This window comes from Pongo pygmaeus, chromosome 1 (assembly GCF_028885625.2).
Source record: "Pongo pygmaeus isolate AG05252 chromosome 1, NHGRI_mPonPyg2-v2.0_pri, whole genome shotgun sequence".
Taxonomy (NCBI): Eukaryota; Metazoa; Chordata; class Mammalia; order Primates; family Hominidae; genus Pongo; species Pongo pygmaeus.
In genome coordinates, this window is record NC_072373.2 from 199,384,195 (window position 1) to 199,402,952 (window position 18,758).

Sequence of the window (18,758 nt, forward strand, 5' to 3'; positions counted from 1 at the left end):
GGGGGCTGCCTGAATGAACCTCAGATTTAATGAGGGGAAGAGGGAAGGAGAGGGGGGCTGGGGAAAGGGAAGGGAGAACGGGCCTCCCAGCCAGGGTCTTGCTGGAGCCCCTCCCCTCTGCAGCTGCAGCTACAGAACAGAGGTTGGCCTCCCCCCAGGTCCCGAACCCGCGACCGCGCACTCCCCGCGCACACCCGAACCTCCCTCGATTCCTGCTCTCCCAACCCAGAGTTCCGCCCGGTGGTCCGTGACGACCCGCACCCGCCTCACTCGAGGGCAGCTAAGAAAGTCCGGGGCTCCCTCCCCTCCCATCCCAGTCTCCGCGCTGGGGCCCAGATGGTCCGGGGCGAGCTGGGGAAGTGCCTGGGAGGCAGCGCGAGCCAGACTGAGGACGGTAACGGGACCGCAGAGAGACTGAGGGATGGACGGGCAGACGGACAGAAGACAGCAGACGGACAAAGTCGGACGAACGACGGACAGAGACAGGAACCAGACAAATATGAACGGACAGGCGGAGCCCGAGCGACAGGAACAGGCGGACTGGCAGGCGGCCAGAGGGGTAGGGCAAGGCACTCGCCAGGAGGGACGGGGCCCGGCCGACCCACACACAGAACCAGGGCGTCCGGGACGGGGACAGAGGCCACCCCGAGGACCGCCCCAAGTGGGGCGACGAGGGCCCACAGAGCTGCCCCGACCCCGGGATCCAGGCTCAGTCTCTCCAGGTCCCAGGAAGGCGCCCGCCGAGGGCACTCCCCTCCTGCCCGCGGAAACCCGAGCCGGGACCGCAGCTGCCCGGCGCCTGCCGGCCAGGACTGAGCAGGGCGACGTGTGCAGCAGGATCCGGGTGCCGAGTGAAGGTCCGGGAGGGCGAGCAGGAGGGGCACCGGCCCAGAAAGACAAGTTTGCAGGAAGGAAAAAGAAGAAACTACTCGGAGCAGAACAGAAGAAAGTGAGGGCCCGCAGCAGGAACGGGCGGCGCGCGCGGGCGGGCGCCGGGGTCGGGACTCACGCAGCTGAGCAGGGAGCAGGCTCCCAGGCAGGCCCCCATGGCGGCGGCTCCGGGCTCCGGGCGCCCGGCGCTGGGCGCTGGGCGCGGACCTCGGGATCCGGGTGCCGGGCCTGGCCCCTCCCCGGCCCCGGCCCCGGCCCCGCCCCGGCCCCGCCCCGCCTACCGAAGCCGCTCGACGCTTTCCGGCGGCGCTCGGGGCCTCCCCAGACTCACCTGGGGCAGGTGCGCCGGGAGGGACCCTGGGGGAATGGGGTGGTCGGGGATTCCCGCGGCCACGCGGGCTGCGCAACCTGACCCAACCCTGGCCCGGGCTCGCATCCTGCTCCAAAGTGAGCGTTCGGAAATCGACCTCGGTTTGAGCCCGTGTGACCTCAGGACACTGTCACCCTTGGGAACAGAAGCCAAGAGGTGGTCACCGCTGACTCCTCAGTGCTTGGCGCAGGGCCTCTGCTCAATACGTAGATGCTGAGGTTGAATGCTGAATGACTGGATAAAGAAACTTCGGTAAGTCACTGCAACTCTCTGAGCCTCAGTTTCCCGGTCTGTAAAGTGAGGATACATACCTCACAGGGTGGTTACAACACATGGTAGGTGCTTGACAAATGTAAGCCCCCATCGTCACTGTTTTCTTCTTCCTTTTTAAGAGACAGGGTCTTGCTCTGTCACCCAGGCTGGAGTGCAGTGGTGCAAACATAGCTCACTGCAGCCTCGACCTCCTGGGCTCAAGTGATCCTCCTGCTTCAGGCTCCTGAGTAGCTGGGACTACAGGTGCATGCCACCATGCCCACCTACTGCTTCTTCTAAGACCCCAGCCTCTCACTCTAAACCCATCCTCCCTTCTCTCCATCTGTTCTTCAAACTCCACTGACTCCCAACAGCCTGCTGGGAGCTACACACTTCCTACAGCCACCCCTGCTTGATGGCTTATCACTCCCTAGGGATGCCCAAACTGGTCCCTAGCTAAGGAGGTCAGAAGGCGGGGAGGGGTGGCCACATTCCTGACAGATGGCTCTCCAGGGGTAGGTGTGAGAGACCCAGAAGTAGGGCTCTGTAATTAGTCTCCCTTCACACTTAGCCCTGTCCTCAGCCACCTCTGGACAAGATAATGTTAGGGAAAGAAGTCTCTGTGCCTCGAAGCTGGCCCCAGGGCCAAAGAGCTGGTTGACTGCATCCTTGGGTGATTCACTGGGCGCCAGGCTTAGCCATTAATTGCACCAGGACTGTTCCACAAACACACCCTACACTTTCCCTCCTCCACACTTTTGCCCCACAATGCCTTCCTCTTTTTTTTTTTTTTTTTTTTTTTGAGACAGGGTCTCACTCTGTCACCCAGGCTGGAACACAGTAGCCCAATCACTCACTGCAGCTTCAACCTCCTGGACCCAAGTTATCCTCCCACCTCAGCCTCCCAAGTAGCTGGGACCACCAGTGTGTACTACCACACCCGGCTAATTTTTTAAAAATTTCGTGTAGAGATGAGGTCTCCTTATGTTGCCTAGGCTGGTCTCGAACTCCTGGGCTTAAGCAATCCTCCTGCCTTGGCCTCCCAAAGTGCTGGTATTACAGATGTGAGGCACTGCACCTGGCAGATGCCCTCCTCTTGAAGGTCCTTCTCCTTATCCCTCTTTCTCCCCTTTGAAGCTTGCTCACATGCCATACCTCTCAGTGAAGAGAGCCACCACCATCACCCCCAACCCACTACCTGGCTCCATTAGGAATGAACATCCTCCCGATTCCCCCAAGCCTCCAAACAATATGGGCCTCCCTTATGGCCTCACAAACAACCTGAGCACATGCCCAACTTTCCCCCATGGTACCATTTGAGCCCCACAACAACCCTGAGAAGTCGATTAATTCCCCCACCCACTCCAGTTTACAGATGAGGAAACCAAGGAACAAAGAAGTAGTGACATGCTAAATGTAAACCAAGCATTGAATAAACGTTGACTGTGATCACTGTGGTTGTTGTTACTGTTGCTGAAGGCCACACGGCTCAGAAGAAGCAGAGCTGGAAGGCCACCTGGCCTGGCTTTCACCCTGATGTCCTAACGCTTCCCTTGAAAAAGTAGAGGTGACAATATCTAGTCTTCCTATTTTTCTGTCCAGTAATATTTCAGTCCTTCCCTAACCCGAGGCCTTTAGGGAACTGTGAGCCACCCAAGAACAGTCTGCTCTCTGGCCACCCCTCTCCTACCCACAGCACAGTACAGGGCCTGGCACACAGTCAGGCAGTGAATGCTTGCTGGATGAATGTCTGACATTTTACCATCCTTTAAGTCCACTTTCCTCTTTCTGCTGTGACTGACAGTCTGATCCAAAAACAGCCCCTACACAGTCATCTTCTGCACAGAAATCCTTTAGACTGAAATGCCACCAAGCAGTCTCAAGTGAGCCCTCCTCACATGCTCCCGTCCCAGGGTCAGCTCCCTTGGACACTTCTGCTCCAAGAGCTGAACTTTTCACCCCCAACCCCTCCCTATCCATGACCTAGAACAGTAGAAAGCACCCAAGACCAAGAGGAACAACCCCTGGGATTCTTGTTCTGCCACAGATGACCATGCCTCATGCCATCCTTGGGGGGCCACTTCACCCCACAAGGGGTGTCCGTCCATCCCCTGCCCTGAAATAGGGAGGGTTATTCTGTTTAACCTCACAGAGCAAGTGTGAGCATCTGCGAAAACATTCTCAGAAATAAGCAGTTATTTGCAAGGAACAAGGGATTAAGATGACTGTAGGTGTAAAGGGACAACCACTCTGGCTTCAGGCTAAAATTTTCCAGAGCAAGGTAAAATGCTGCCACTGTCCTGGCCTCCTGCCTGCCCAAGACCAAGGCCGGCTGGGCTATCACATGCCCGGCATGGAGGGCATAACTCACTGTGTGGCTGGGTCCCGGTGACTCCTCCTCTCTCAGCCTCATGCTTCTCATCTGTAAAATAAAGATAAGTTTTTTACCCCAGCTCTCTGAGCAGACTACTGAGGAGATGAAATGAGGACATAGATAAAGAGCTTCATTTCTTGGTGTCCCGGCCAGCCCGTCAGCCTTTACTCCCAGATTTGAACCTCCTGCATGGGGCCAGAGTAGCTCTGTCTCTTGAACCCCCAAAAGCACAGTCACAGTCAGCAGCTATGTGATACTGGCAAGTCACCCAACCACTCTGAGCCTCACTGGAGGGTTGGAATTCAGGATTCAGCTTCTCCACCCAATGCTATGTAAACCATGTCCCTTGAAATAAACATGTAGGGGTCATTTGGTCCATTGCCCTGTGCCCATCCCTCAACCCAGACAGATGCTCAACTCCAGTTCCCAAAGGAAGCAGGCTCTGACTTCTTGGACCACCCACCCCAAGCTTCTCTAATCTGATCTCAATGGGCCTGAGTTTTCAAATCTGCAACACAGGAACAAACTCCTGCCCTGACCCCAGTGCACCCAATCCATTCTCACCCCATCCCCACTTACCATCCTCCCATCCATGAGGACTCAGATGTGTGCCGGCTTTGAGCCTCCTATCCCTCGGGCTTCGCTGTCTGTACTGGCCTCTATTTCCTGCTTCTGACCCATTTACAGAGCAGGGCTGAGGCCATCCCTTATGAATATGCATATAGGATAATGAGAGCTTGGGATTGGGGGAGCATCTAGGGAGAGGTATTCACATAGGCACCATCCACTCTGCTCTCCCCATAAACACCCCCCAACCAAGGCTGTCCTTCCTCACAAAGCATGCATGGGATTTCGGAGCAAAGGCTAAAGTAACAATAATCATATTCACAGCAAGCATTTTTAAGAGCTTACAACATGCCAGGTACTCTGCTGAGATTATCTCCTTTAAGATGCATTTAAGGTAGGAACTATTGCCCCCATTTAGCAAATAAGGAAATTGATGCTCCAAGAAGTTAGGTAACTTGTACATAAATCATATGGGGAACATGCACAGTGATCATGTGCAGAGCCAGGGTGGAACCCAGGTTTTCTCAGGAGAATGGAATTCCAAAGCTGGTGCTCTAAACCCCTGCTGCCCAGATATTCAGGGCCAAGCCAGGAGCCCTGAGCGGTCATGGGGCCACATCTGGATCTCACGTGCCAGCAGATGAGCCCACAGTGGTCTTAGGTGATTTTGTGAAAGGACCCAGGTCCTGGCAGGGACTCTATCTGGAAAGTATGGAGACAGGCAGACACGATGCATGTTCACATGCGTGCAGGCACACAGTGATGCAAGCTTGAGCATGCACACACACACAGGGTGTTCTGCGTGCATGGATGTAACTGTGTGGGGTGGAGGTACCCCTGTGGCTGCCCAGTGTATGTGCCTCTGTGCTGCTCTGGTGACTTTTTTCCAATCAACACTTAGAGAGAGCCACAGTGGGCCAGGAGCTGGGAATGCAGTGTGGGTAGGGCAGACACAGTCCCAGCCTGCGTGGAGTGGATGGTCTGTGGGATTTGCTTCCCATACTCAGTAATACTCTGGAAGGAATCCACTTCGTTTGTGGGAAGCGACTAGGGGTTGAAAGAGAAGATGGGTAAGAGTGGAAAAGGTAGGACATCTGAGGTAGGTAGCTCAAAGGAGCCTCTGGCACTTGCCAGAAATGTGTGGAGGAGAGAGCCAGGGCCTGGCACCGGCTCCACGAGAGTCACAGGTCTGAGGATTCCCAAAGGTCTCCAGTTGCTTTCCTTACAGATGTCCAGGGTCTTCTGTGAGTGCACATGTGGGCAGTGTGTGTGTGTTGGGGAGGGGGGGAGTGTTTAGGTATATGTGCACAGATGAGCATGTGTGGTTATGTGAATATGTGCATGGAATGTACACGTATAAATGTGGGGACATGGGTAAGTCATATATGGTGTGTACACATGTGGGGTTTACATGTAGAGGTAGGGGTGTGCTTGTGTGTGTGGCAGGGCATGTTACTGCAAAGGAGAGAAGAGAGTGCCATTTGGCCCAGGCCTCACATTCAGAAGTCTCAAAAATGCATCCAAAAATGAGATGGAATGAAAGGAGGGAGGGAGGGAGGGATGGCTAGGTAGATGGATAGGCAGAAGGCTGGCTGCGCAGAGAGATGGACAGAGGGTTGGACAGAGGAATGGATATGTGATAAAGCAGATACTGCAAAATGTTCATTGTAGCCCCCAGGTGCTGAGTATATGGGTGCTCACTGTACCATTCTTTCAACCCTTCTGGATGCTTGATACTTTTCATAATACAACGAGCACACAAAGTGGGCTGGATGTCTAGCCCCAGATAATCATGGATGAGATGGGAAGAACAGAATGTTCTTCATGCCATTTGAAACTTACATCCCATCACTGGACCACACAGCAATGTGAAATCACATTTTTTATAATTCTTGTGATGATCTTGTGTCTCTCAGTTGCATTGCATTGGATGTGTGTGGGTGCATGTGTGTGTTAAAAAACATTAATTTGTTAAATAAAAACATACCACAATTGTCAACATCCTATTTAGGACTTTCTTCATTTTTAAATTAGCAGGAGCCTTAAAAGACAGAAGTGGTCTGGCTCAGCCGGGCGCGGTGGCTCGCGCCTGTAATCCCAGCACTTCGGGAGGCCAAGGCGGGCAGATCACCTGAGGTCGGGAGTTTGAGACCAGCCTGACCAACATGGAGAAACCCCACCTCTACTAAAAAATACAAAATTAGCCGGGCATGGTGGCGCATGCCTGTAATCCCAGCTACTCGGGAGGCTGAGGCAGGAGAATCACTTGAACCCGGGAGGTGGAGGCTGCAGTGAGCTGAGATCAGACCATTGTACTCCAGCCTGGGCAACAAGAGCGAAACTCCATCCTAAAAAAAAAAAAAAAAAAAAAGAAGAAGTGGCCTGGCTCTTTCCGTCTGTGAGCCCCTACTATGCAGGCTGTGTGTGTGGGGGTTTGCATGTATGTGCACATGTCAGGGATGTGAGCACACGTAGGTGGGTCAGGCTGACACCCATGTGAATGCCCACACAGAGAGTTCAGCCTCATCCAAGCCCCGCTGGGGTCAGCACCACTCTGAGGTGAGGAGGACGTCTTAGGACCGAGGAAGGGCAGCCACCAGCCCCAGGGCAGCATAGGCGACCAGGAACTCTGTCATCTGAGGCTTGGACACGCTCAGGCCAAGCGGCGTCCTCCGGCCAGCAGCGAGAGTGTGGGAGGCTGTTTCCTGAAGGAGGATGGGGCAAAGGCAGGATGTCCACAGCCCTCCTGGGCCCAGTGGCTCCTTTCTTCCTCCCCATACATTTATATCTCCTGTCGGGACCATTCATCCTCCCCTGCTCCGTGCCTGTGGGCCGAAGTGGTCAATACCCCGTCATTGGACAGATGGCGAAATGGAGGCCTGGAGAGAATGCAGCCACTCAGGCCACACAACAAGTCAGCCCAGAGCCAGCCTGAGATCCAGCCTGGGTTCTAATCTCCGCCCCTACTGCCTGCCATCTCCACATCTCCCTCCTTCAGTCATTTGTCCACCAGCCAAGGCCTGCAGGGGTCCTACAGAATGGGCTCCAGGCCCAGCAGACCCAGCAGGAGAGGCCCCAGAGTGCCCTCCTGCCTAGGGAGGTCACATACAAAATCCAGGAAGACAGGTAGGCACCAGAAACAGCAGGTGTCTGAGAGGCAGGGCCTGGCTCAGCCACCAACCCTGTTAGAATGACCCTAGACAGCTCCCTGCCCCTTTCTGGGCCTCAGTTTCTCCATCTGTAAAATAAATGGGTTGAGGCCGGGAGCAGTGGCTCACACCTGAAATCCCAGCACTTTGGGAGGCCTAGGTAGGCAGATCACTTGAGCTCAGAATTTCGAGACCAGCCTGGGCAACATGGCAAGACCCCCAGCTCTACTAAAAATACAAAGAAATAGCCAGGCATGGTGGTGCACACCTGTGGTCCCGGCTACTCGGGAGGGTGAGGTGGGAGGATCGCTTGAGCCTGGGGAGTAGAGGTTGCAGTGAGACAAGATTGCACCACTGCACTCCAGCCTGGGCATAGAGTGAGACCCTATCTCAAAAAAAAAAATACATAAATTAAAATAAATAGGTTGAACTATTAACAGTGGCTTTCAAATAATGTTTTGAAGCAGAATCCCTAAGTAGCTACAAGAGGAGCTCTCCTGGCCCATGTGGGGAAGGCAGGTGGATTTTGGCCCCTCGCCCACTCTCCACTAAGAAGCTGGCCAAAGAATGTCCCACTGAATCACAGAAGCAGTGGACAAGAAACCAGCCTTCAGCACATAACCAGGGCCCAATTCCAGCTGGGCCATTTACCAACTGCATAGACCTAGGCAAGGCTCTCCAAGCCTCAGCTTGCTCATCTGTAAAATGGGGGCAATGATACCAACCTCCTACAGCTGTGTGACAATTAACTGAGATAATTCATGCCCAGTGTTTGGTATGCAGTGAACATATTAAAACTTGAAGCAACAGTGACTGTTACTACTAGTTAGCCCTCAGATGAGAACCAACATGAATTTGCTGGCTTCACCATGAGTTGTATCTCTTGTGCCAGACCCCAAAGCCAGTGCATTTTGGCAGCTGCTATCCCAAATTCCTCAGCTCCACCTACCTCTGCAGCTGCTCCAGAACAGCTGGGCATGCAGGGGCTGCTGCAAGGCCAGGCGTGGGCCCTGGGGAGGGCAAGCGCAGGGCCCCTGTAATCAGGCCAGGCCTCACAGCAAGGCCCGTTTCATCTGGACAACCAAGCCCCTGGCAGGCCATCATTAACTTCCCCACCCTTGCTCAGCACCCAACCCTGACCCAGCTGCTGAAGCCTCAGAGAGAAGGCAATAGGCGTTTAGCCAAAGCCTTTCATTCCTAGGATCCCTCCCCAGGGTCTCCCAGGACCACTGGGCTCAGGGAAGATTCTGGTGACATAAGCAGGAAGGAAAGTCTTTCTGAAGCCAGGACCTCCACTTACCCTACAGGCAGCAGTCCACCCTGAGGAACAACGGAGACCCGGCATTGAGACTCCTACAACCTCAAAGTTGAAGAAAGCTCTAAAGCCATCTCATGTACATACATACAATACAATAGTATTCAGCCTTAAAAAGACAGGAAATTCTGACACATGCTGCAACATGGCTGAACTTTGAGGATGTTATGCTAAGTAAATAAGCCAGACACAAAAGGACAAAAATTGTATGATTTCACTTATACAAGGTACCCAGAGTACTCTAATTTGTAGAGACAGAACGTACAATGGTAGTTGCCAGGGACTGGGAAGAGAGCAGAATGGAGAGTTATTAAAAAATACAAGATGGGCCGGGTACGGTGGTTCATGCCTGTAATCCCAGCTACTCAGGAGGCTGAGGCAGGAGAATTGCTTGAACCCGAGAGGCAGAGGTTGCAGTGAATTGAGATCTCGCCATTGCACTCCAGCCTGGGCAACAAGAGTGAAACTCCGTCTCAAAAAAAAAAAAAAAAAAAGATGAAAGACAAGTGTTGGCTGGGTGCAGTGGCTCATGCCTATAATCCCAGCACTTTGGGAGGCTGAGGCAGGAGGACTGTTTGAGCCCAGGAGTTCAAGACCAGCCTGGACAACATGGCGAGGCCTCCATTTCTACAAAACATTTAAATTTTTCTTTTTTTTTTTTTGAGACGGAGTTTCGCTCTTGTCGCCCAGGCTGGAGTGCAATGGCACGATCTCGGCTCACTGCAACCTCCACCTCCCAGGTTCAAGCGATTCTCCTGCCTCAGCTTCCTGAGTAGCTGGGATTACAAGCACCCGCCATCATGCCTGGTCAATTTTTGTATTTTTAGTAAAGACAGGGTTTCACCATGTTGGCCAGGCTGGTCTCGAACTCCTGACCTGAGGTAATCTGCCCGCCTCAGCCTCCCAAAGTGCTGGGATTACAGGCATGAGCCACCACACCCAGCCTCATAAAAAGTAATTTTTTTACTTTTTGCAAGTGTTTATACTTTTTACAAGTGTTGGTGAGGATGTAGAGAAAAGAGAACACTTGTACACTTCTGGTGGGAATGTAAACTGGTGCAACCATTATGGAAAACAGTATGGAGGTTCCTGAAAAACTAAAAATAGAACTACCACACGATCCAGCAATCCCACTTTTGGTTATGTATCCAAAAGCAATGAAATCAGTAAGTGAAAGAGATATCTACACTCCCATGTTCACTGCAGTATTATCCACAATAGCCAAGATATGGAAACAATCTAACTGTCCATCACCGAATGAATGGATAAAAAAATTGTGATGGCTAGGCACAGTGGCTCACGCCTGTAATCCCAGCACTCTGGGAGGCCAAGGCAGGTGGATCACCTCAGATCAGAAGTTCAAGACCAGCCTGGCCAACATGGTGAAACCCTGTCTCTACTAAAAACACAAAAATTAGCCAGGCATGGTGGCAGGTATCTGTAATCCCAGCTACTTGGGAGGCTGAGACAGAAGGACTGCTTGAACCTGGGAAGTGGAGGTTGCAGTGAGCCAAGACCGTACCATTGCACTCTAGCCTGGGGAACAAGAGCAAAACTCTATCTCAAACAAACAACAACAACAAAAAAATTGTGATATATACACAATAGAATACTATACAGCCTTTAAAAAGAAGGACATCCTGTCATTTTCGACAACATAGATGAACCTGGAGAACATTATGTTAAGTGAAGTAAGCCAGGCACAGAAAGATTAATACTGCATGATCTCACTTACGTGAAATTTTAAAAGTTGGACTCATGGAAGCAGAGAGCACAACAGTGGTTAACAGGGGCTGGGGCCAGGCCCAGGAGAAGCGGGATTGAGGAGATGTTGGTCAACGGATACAAAATTGCAGTTAGACAGGAGGAATACATTCAAGAGATTTATTGTACAACATAGTCACTATAGTTATTAACAATGTATTGTATACTTCAAAATCACTAAGTAAATTTTAATTGTTCTCATTGCAAAAAAAATTAGTATGTGAGGTAATGCATACTTAGCCCAATTAGCCATTCCACAATATATATATATTTATTTATTTATTTATTTATTTATTATTTTTTGACAGGGTCTTACTCTGTCACGCAGGCTAGAGTGCAGTGGTGTGATCCCAGCTCACTTCAACCTCCACCTCCCGGGCTCAAGCCATCCTCCCATCTCAGCCTCCCGAGTAACTGGGACTACAGGTGTGCACCACCGCATCTAGATAATTTTTGTGTTTTTTGTAGAGAGAGGGTCGCATCGTGTTGCCCAGGTTGGTCTCGAACTCCTGGGCTCATGTGATCTGCCCACCTCAGCCTCACAAAGTGCTGGGATTACAGGCATGTGCCGCCGTGCCTGGCCAATATATACATATTTCAAAACATTATATTGCACACTATAAATGTATAAATTTGTATTTTTCAATTAAATTTTTAAAGTTCTCTGATTTGAATAATAAAGAGACAAACACACACATCTAGTGCCTTCTCTCAGTTAACAGATGGAAAAACTGAGGCCAAGACAGAAGAAGGGACTTACCAGAGTACACACAATGGGTGTGTGTTGAGAGGCATTCTCTGGCTTCCTGCTTCTTCCTAAACAAGCCCTCACCCCCACTCCCTAGTCTGCCCTACTGCTGGAACAGCCCCCTAACTACAAGCTTCCAGCTGGTTCTTCAGCACATCCGGAATTTCATCAGTCTTTTAAAAAAATAACTTTGCTCCTTTACTCTAGGTTTCATTTCCTCCAATTATAAAATCCTACCTGTCCCACGATAGCAGGGATCTTATCTGCCTGGTTCACCACAGGATCTCAACTCCCAGAGTTGCATCTGGCAGGGCATCGCAGAGGCTGAATAAAAAATGAAAAATGAATTTTAGGCTGGGTGCGGTGGCTCATGCCTGTAATCCCAGCACTTTGGGAGGCTGAAGTGGGTGAATCACTTGAGGTCAGGAGTTCCAGACAAGCCTGGCCAACATGGTGAAACCCTGCCTCTACTAAAAATGGAAAAATTAGCCGGGCATGGTGGCGCACACCTATAATCCCAGCTCCTTGAGAAGCTGAGGTGGGAGAATCGCTTGAACCCAGGAGGTGGAGGTTGCAGTGAGCTGAGATCACGCCATTGCACTCCAGCCTGGGCAACAAAGTGAGACTGCATCTCAAAAAACAAAACAAAAAAAAAGAATTTAAAAATTCAAAAGAATTCACCAATGGATTCCCACCTTCGACATACTTTATGTCCCATTCTCATCTATTCTAATGCTTAAACGCTTTTTTAAAATTAATTTAAAAAAATTTTTTGAGACAGAATCTTGCTCCGTCACCCAGGTCAGAGTACAGTGATGTGATCTAGGCTCACTGCAACCTCCATCTCCCGGGGTTCAAGCGATTCTCCTGCCTCAGCCGCCTGAGTAGCTGGGATTACAGGCATGCACCACCACCTCAAACTACTTTTTGTATTTTTAGTAGAGATGGGGGTTTCACCATCTTGGCAAGGCTGGTGTTGAACTGCTGACCTCAAGTGATCCACCCACCTCGGCCTCCCAACATGCTGGGATTACAGGTGAGAGCCACCACGCCTGACCACTTAAACACTGTTAAACAACCTGGACTCACACTACCTACATAATTTTGTGTCCCATCTTTTTCACATAACATTCCATCATGAGCATTTTTCCTTGCCATTAAAATATTTTCTTAACAGCACTGAGATGGCCCCATACTCGCTGTCAGTGGATGTCCTCCACCCAGAAGCCGCCTTCTCAGCCAGACTTCTGGGACCACTCAAGATGGGGCAAAAGAGAACAATGTACTGCTGGATTCCAGCACACAGTCCCCCTCAACAAACATCTACAGAACATCTGATGTGCCAGGCACAATTCTAGGCCCCGGGAGGACAGCAGTGAATCAAACAGACAAAAGCCTTTGCTTTCATAGAGCTTGCACTCTAATGGGGAGTGAATGAATGAATGAACCAACGAAACTACTTCCTGTGGTTGGACGTTGAAGTCAGTGCTCCTTAAACGTTCCCTCTGCAGTAGCACTAGTGAACTGCAAGCAGAAAATCCCTTTAAAGTCTTATGTATTATTATTAATATGAATGTAAAGTCTGCATTCTATGTGGGGTGGCCAACTCATCCTGCTTTGCCTGGGACCTTTCTGGTTTGGGTACTGAAAGTCTCATGTCCTGGAAAAACTTTCTTTTTGAAACGAAGTTTCATTCTTGTTGACCAGCCTGGGAGGCAGAGGTTGCAGTGAGCCGAGATCGCGCCATTGCACTCCAGCCTGGGCTCACTGCAACCTCTGCCTCCTGGGTTCAGGTGATTCTCCTGCCTCAGCCTCCTGAGTAGCTGGGACTGCAGGCATGCACCACCACGCCCAGCTAATTTTGTATTTTTAGTAGAGACGGGATTTCACCATGTTGGCCTCTGCCTCCCGGGTTCAGGTGATTCTCCTGCCTCAGCCTCCCAACTAGCTGGGACTGCAGGCATGCACTACCATGCCTGGCTAATTTTATATTTTTAGTAGAGATAGGGTTTTGCCATGTTGGTCTTGAACCCCTGACCTCAGGTGATCCGGCCGCCTCGGCATCCCAAAATGCTGGGATTACAATACGCATGAGCCATTGCGCCCAGCCCCTGGGAAAACTTTTTGTACTGGGCAAACTAGAACAATTGGTCACTCTAATTCTATGCCATATCATATCCATTAAAAAAAAAACTTTATTGAAATATATTTCACATACCATAAAATCCACCTGTGTTAAGAAACCATTCAGTGGTTTTTAGTACATTCACAAGGTTGTGCAATCACCACCACTAATTCCAGAACATTTTCATCACCTCAGAAGGAAACCCCATGCTCGTTTAGCAGTCACCCCTCATTCACACTTCTCCTAGGTCCCAGCAACCACTCATCTACTTCCTGTCTCCATGGATTTGCCTATTCTAGCCATTTCTTTTATGACTGTCTTCTTTCACTTAACATAATGTTTGCAAGGCTCATCCATGTTGTAGCAGGTATCACTGTATCAGTGCCTCATTCTTTTTACTTGCCAAACAAGATTCCATTGTACAAATATAAACCATACTTTGTTTATCCACTCATCAATTGTTAGATGTTTAGGTTGCTTCCACTTTTTGACTCTTATGAATAATGCTGCTATGAACATTCATATGCAAGTTTTTATATGAACATATGTTTTCATTTCTCTTGGGTATATGCGTGGAGTTGAATTACTGGGTCATATGGTAGCTCAATGTTTAACTTTTTGAGGAACTGCCAAACGGTTTTCCAAAGTGACCACATCATTTTACTTCTTACTAGCAATGTAAGAGGGCTTCAATTTCTCCACATCCTTAGCTACACTTGTTATCATCTGTCTTTTTTATTTTAGTCATCCTAGTGGTGTGACCTGCTATATTGGTTTAATATAAAGTTTTTGTTCTAAATTAGTCACTATCAAGTAAAACCAACCCCCTTTGAATGTGCACCGTGTCTACCATATTGCTTAGAGCACCCTAACACACGACTCAGTACCTCTGAGGGCAAAGGTGCCAGCCTGAAGCATGTGAATTAAAGCCATTTGTAATGTTTTTATATTATAAATGACACTGTGATAACCAGCCTTGTACAGATTTGTGCACCTCTATTATTTTTTTTCCTTAGGAAAAATGCATAGGGATGGAACAATTTGGTTAAGGGATACACATTGAAAATGTAAACATGTGGCACAAAATTTCAAAGGGTATACAGAGAAAAGTAAAGTTTCTTTCTTCCCCTGCCCTCAGGTCCCCTCCCCAGAAACAACCACAGGCACCAATTTCTTAAGTATCCTTCCCAAAATATCTTAGGGTGCACATTTTTGAGGTTTTCCAAACAAATTGCCACCAGAAATTTGCACTCATTGATAGACCCACTGCTAGTGGGAAAGTTTTCTTTTCACCATTTTGCCTACATTGTTCTTTTTATTTTTCTTTTGAGACAAAGTCTCGCTCTTGTTCCCCGGGCTGGAGTATAGTGGCCTGATCTCAGCTCACTGCAACCTCCGCCTCCCAGGTTCAAGTGATTCTCCTGCTTCGGCCTGCCGAGTAGCTGGGATTGCAGGCACACACCACCATGCCCAGCTAATTTTTATATTTTTAGTAGAGACAGAGTTTCACCATGTTGAACAGGCTGGTCTTGAACTCCTGACCTCAAGTGATCCACCCACCTTGGCCTCCCAGAGTGCTGGAATTACAGGCGTGAGCCACAGCACCTGGCCTTGCCTACATTGTTCTTTTTTGTCTTTTTGCCACATTAATCTTTAATTTTTTTAAATTGCTAATGAAGTTGAACTTCTTTCCATTGTATTTGTTGTATTAGTCATATATATTATTATTTGTCTTTTTTATATGTTTATTATTTGTATTTCATATCTGGTGCCAGAATGATATTTAAAAAAAAATCTGGCCGGGCGCAGTGGCTCACATGTGTAATCCCAGCACTCTGGGAGGCCGAGGAGAGTGGATCACTTGAGGTCAGAAGTTTGAAACCAGCCTGGCTGGTTTCATGGTGAAACCCCATCTCTACTAAAAATACAAAAATTAGCCGGGCATGGTGGCACATGATTGTAGTCCCAGCTACTCAGGAGGCTGAGGCAGGAGAATTGCTTGAACCCTGGAGGTGGAGGTTGCAGTGAGCCTAAATCGCACCACTCTACTCCAGTCTGGGCAACAGAGGGGAACTCTGTCTCAAAAATACATAAATAATTTTTTTTAAAAAAATCTAATAATGCTCTTGGTTAAAAATTATTAGATTTTTTTAAAAAAATCTAATAATGCTTCCCCACTGCCTGGGAATAAAGACCCAGCTCCCTAACGGGTCCACAAAGTCCCACATAGCCTGACTCCAGCTGCTCCTGGCCCTTTTGTTTGGACAACTTGCAGTTTCCAGAAACAGCCATGTGGCTTCTCTCCTCCTGGCCCTGGCAGTTATAGACATCACCTCCTCTCTGATGACTTTCAGGCTCACCTCCTTCACACATCTCTCATGAAATCACTTGCTTACAGGGCCAGCTTGTATGGCCAGCTTGTATGGGTGTAAGACCTCTGCAGAGGGACCCTACGGTTAAGAAGGGCCCCTGGACTGGTTTGATGCTCTGCTGTCACTGTTTTGAAATTCATAGTACATTTTGGACAAGGTGCTCTGCATTTTCATCTGCACTGGGACCTCCTGGTCCCATGTAGCAGGTCCTGCTGGTTTACCTTGTGCTTCTCACAGAGGATGAGACACCCCCTGACCTCAGGGTCAGTCCCACCCCCTCTTGCATCCCCAGTGCCTGGCAGGAACCAAATGAATGCCTAAATTTTATGAATGAAATGAATGAATGGATGAAAACAAAGAAAGAATGATGGCATGAATTAAAGGAAGGAGTCTGTTATTCCTTGAAGAGTAAGGTAGATGGAATTGTCAATGTAAACAAAAGTCAAAAAGGCATTCCAAGTAGAGGGAATGAACCCGTGGGCAAGAATTCACTGTGGGCAGGGCTAGGAGGCCCTGGGATTGTGGTTGTACTAGCCTCAGTGGAACCGCCAGAATCTGGAGGAAGTGGGAGGGGTGGGGCCATGGCTGATCTCTGGAAGGAGCTGTTTCCCTGACCGCAGTCAGGGAGAAAGCCCTGGAATCTAGAAGAGGAAGTTCTAATTAGTGCCCTCAAAGGGACTTCTCCTGTCACTGGGGGTAGCAAGCAATGAGGCCAGGAAGTTGAGGGGGGTCAACGGGATGGCTTGACTCAGGGTTGGGGCATCAAAGCTTGGTGATCTTAATGACCCCAATTAAAGTGCCTTTGCACTACCTGGCCTCTGACTCACGGGTCAACACCTCCTGCCCACCCTGCATTTAGTTTAAAGGGTTTCTCTGGGCCCTAGGCCCTCCCTTGGCATCCTCCCCAACATTCCAGAAAGTGGATGGTCATCAGAGTCCCAGGACCAGTGGGAGATTAGAGGCAGCCCCTCAATGGATGCCCTAGCCACCCATGGAGACAGAAAGATAATGACATCTTGGGGTTTATGGGCATAGGGCTTGGCCTTGCCCGAGCAAGGGAAGAAGCCCAATGGCTGCAAACCCCTTAAAGGGTTTTATATGGCCAACCGGGGTCCATCCACCTTTCCCCTCACCTCCTTCCACTCTCTCCTCTTCATTCCTGCCCTCCTAGCCATAGAGGCTTCCTTTCCAGCTCTTGACCACATCAAGTTCATTCTTGTCTCAGCCTTTGCACTTGCTGTAGTAATCTTACTGCTTGCAACACTCATCCCCCAGATCTAGGCATGGCTGCTTCTCATTAGGCAGGTCTCAGCTAGAAGATCACTTCCTCCCTGAGGAAATCAACCCTTCTGCACCCCATGTCCTTGCTTAATTTTCAGACTGTCTGAATTGGAATCCTACCTCTATTAGCGACTAGCTTGGGCAAGATACAGAGCCTCCCTGTGTCTCTGTTTCCTCGCCTATGCAATGAAGATAACAGAAGCATTTATATCATTATGCTGTTGAAAGCAGTAAATGAGTTGACACAGGGCCCGGCACATAGTAGGGCTCCATGCATATTAAGCATTATGACAATCACTGTCTGCCCCCTGGAGGTCACTTTGGGAGAAGAGACTGTCTCAGCCTGCACAGAGCTGTTACCCCAGGGCCTAAAACAGTGCTACATAAAAGGCACTCCAGAAACAGGTATCTAAATCATTGATTCATCTGTTTCTCTCTGGGTATTTTCCCTTTTGTTATTCTCCCTCTCCCAATTCAAGCAGATTGTTGGTTAGGCAGACAAGAGGCTTCCGAGGCTGGCAGGGGAGGCAAGATGGAGTGAATGGTAAGTGCAGAGACACCTCTGGCTCTGCAGATGGTGGCCAGAGCCCAGTGACCAAATGACCCCGAGCAGCACTGTGAACTCAACTCCGCAGAACAATTCTTGCCTTGCTAGTAATGCCCAGAAGAAGCAGAGAGAGAGAGAGATGTCAGCCCCAGAAGGGCCACTCAGAGCAAAAAGGACAATGGGTGTTGCAAGGTGACCCATTTAGAAAACATGCCTGGGAACACACATGGACCTACCAAGCCTTAGCTGCACATACATTTATCTCCCATCCCAGCTTAGACACAGCTCCGGATTGAAGAGAAAGAAAGTTCTACTTCTTATACCCCTAAGTCAATCACACCTGGCGCTCAAATAAAAAGTTCCCTTATGACCCCTCACTGAGAGCCTCTCAGAGCCTCAGTTCTGCCAGTGTAAGGTGAAGGCAGTTCCATCTCTCCTACAATGCTTGTGCAGGTTTCAATCATGATAAAACGTTCCTAAGGGCCAGACGAGGTGGCTTACACCTGTAATTCCAGCACTTCGAGAGGACGAGATGGGAGGATCGCTTGAGCCCAGGAGTTGGAGACCAGCCTGGGCAACAAAGTAAAACCCTGCCTCTACAAAACAATAAAAAATTAGCCATGGTGGAGCCGCATGTGGTCCCAGCTACATGGAGGCTGAGGCAGGAGGATTGCTTGAGGCCAGGAAGTGGAGGCTGCAGCGAGCCACGATCGCGATACTGCACTTCAGCCTGGGATACAGAGCAAGACCCTGTCTCAAAAAGAAAAGATCCCAAGGACTTGCTGTGCTACCTCTTTTAATCCTCTCAACAACCCTGTGAGATAAGAACTATGATCTCTGCTTTAAAATAAGGAAACCAAGGCACAAAGTGATTGTGTAACGAGGTGAGTTTGAGTAGCTGGTCCAAGACTGAAGTTCAGGTCTAACCCCAGCCCCCGCCACCCTTCCTCTCTACGCAGAAAAAGAAGGTAATCAGAGGGTGTGACAATGTTTGGTAAACGGC

At 49.7% G+C, this 18,758-nt stretch overlaps 1 protein-coding gene across 4 annotated transcripts in view; it reads right to left on the reverse strand.

Annotated features, from left to right (window-relative positions):
- The window catches only part of SERINC2 (serine incorporator 2), a 31,723-nt gene extending 19,968 nt beyond the window's left edge, over window positions 1-11,755 (reverse strand). The window contains exons 1-2 of one of the 4 annotated variants that reach the window (XM_054465440.2): window positions 11,668-11,755; window positions 3,885-3,935 (exon numbers count right to left, since the gene is read on the reverse strand). In XM_054465440.2, the coding sequence (XP_054321415.1) occupies window positions 3,885-3,935 (51 nt within the window). In that variant the 5' untranslated portion in view covers window positions 11,668-11,755. Of the gene's footprint in view, window positions 1-1,009; window positions 1,138-3,884; window positions 3,936-4,466; window positions 4,542-11,442 lie in introns of those variants that run through there. The other 3 variants (XM_063666633.1, XM_054465432.2, XM_054465449.2) reach the window with 3 other exon arrangements.
- Window positions 11,756-18,758: the final 7,003 nt, after the last annotated feature.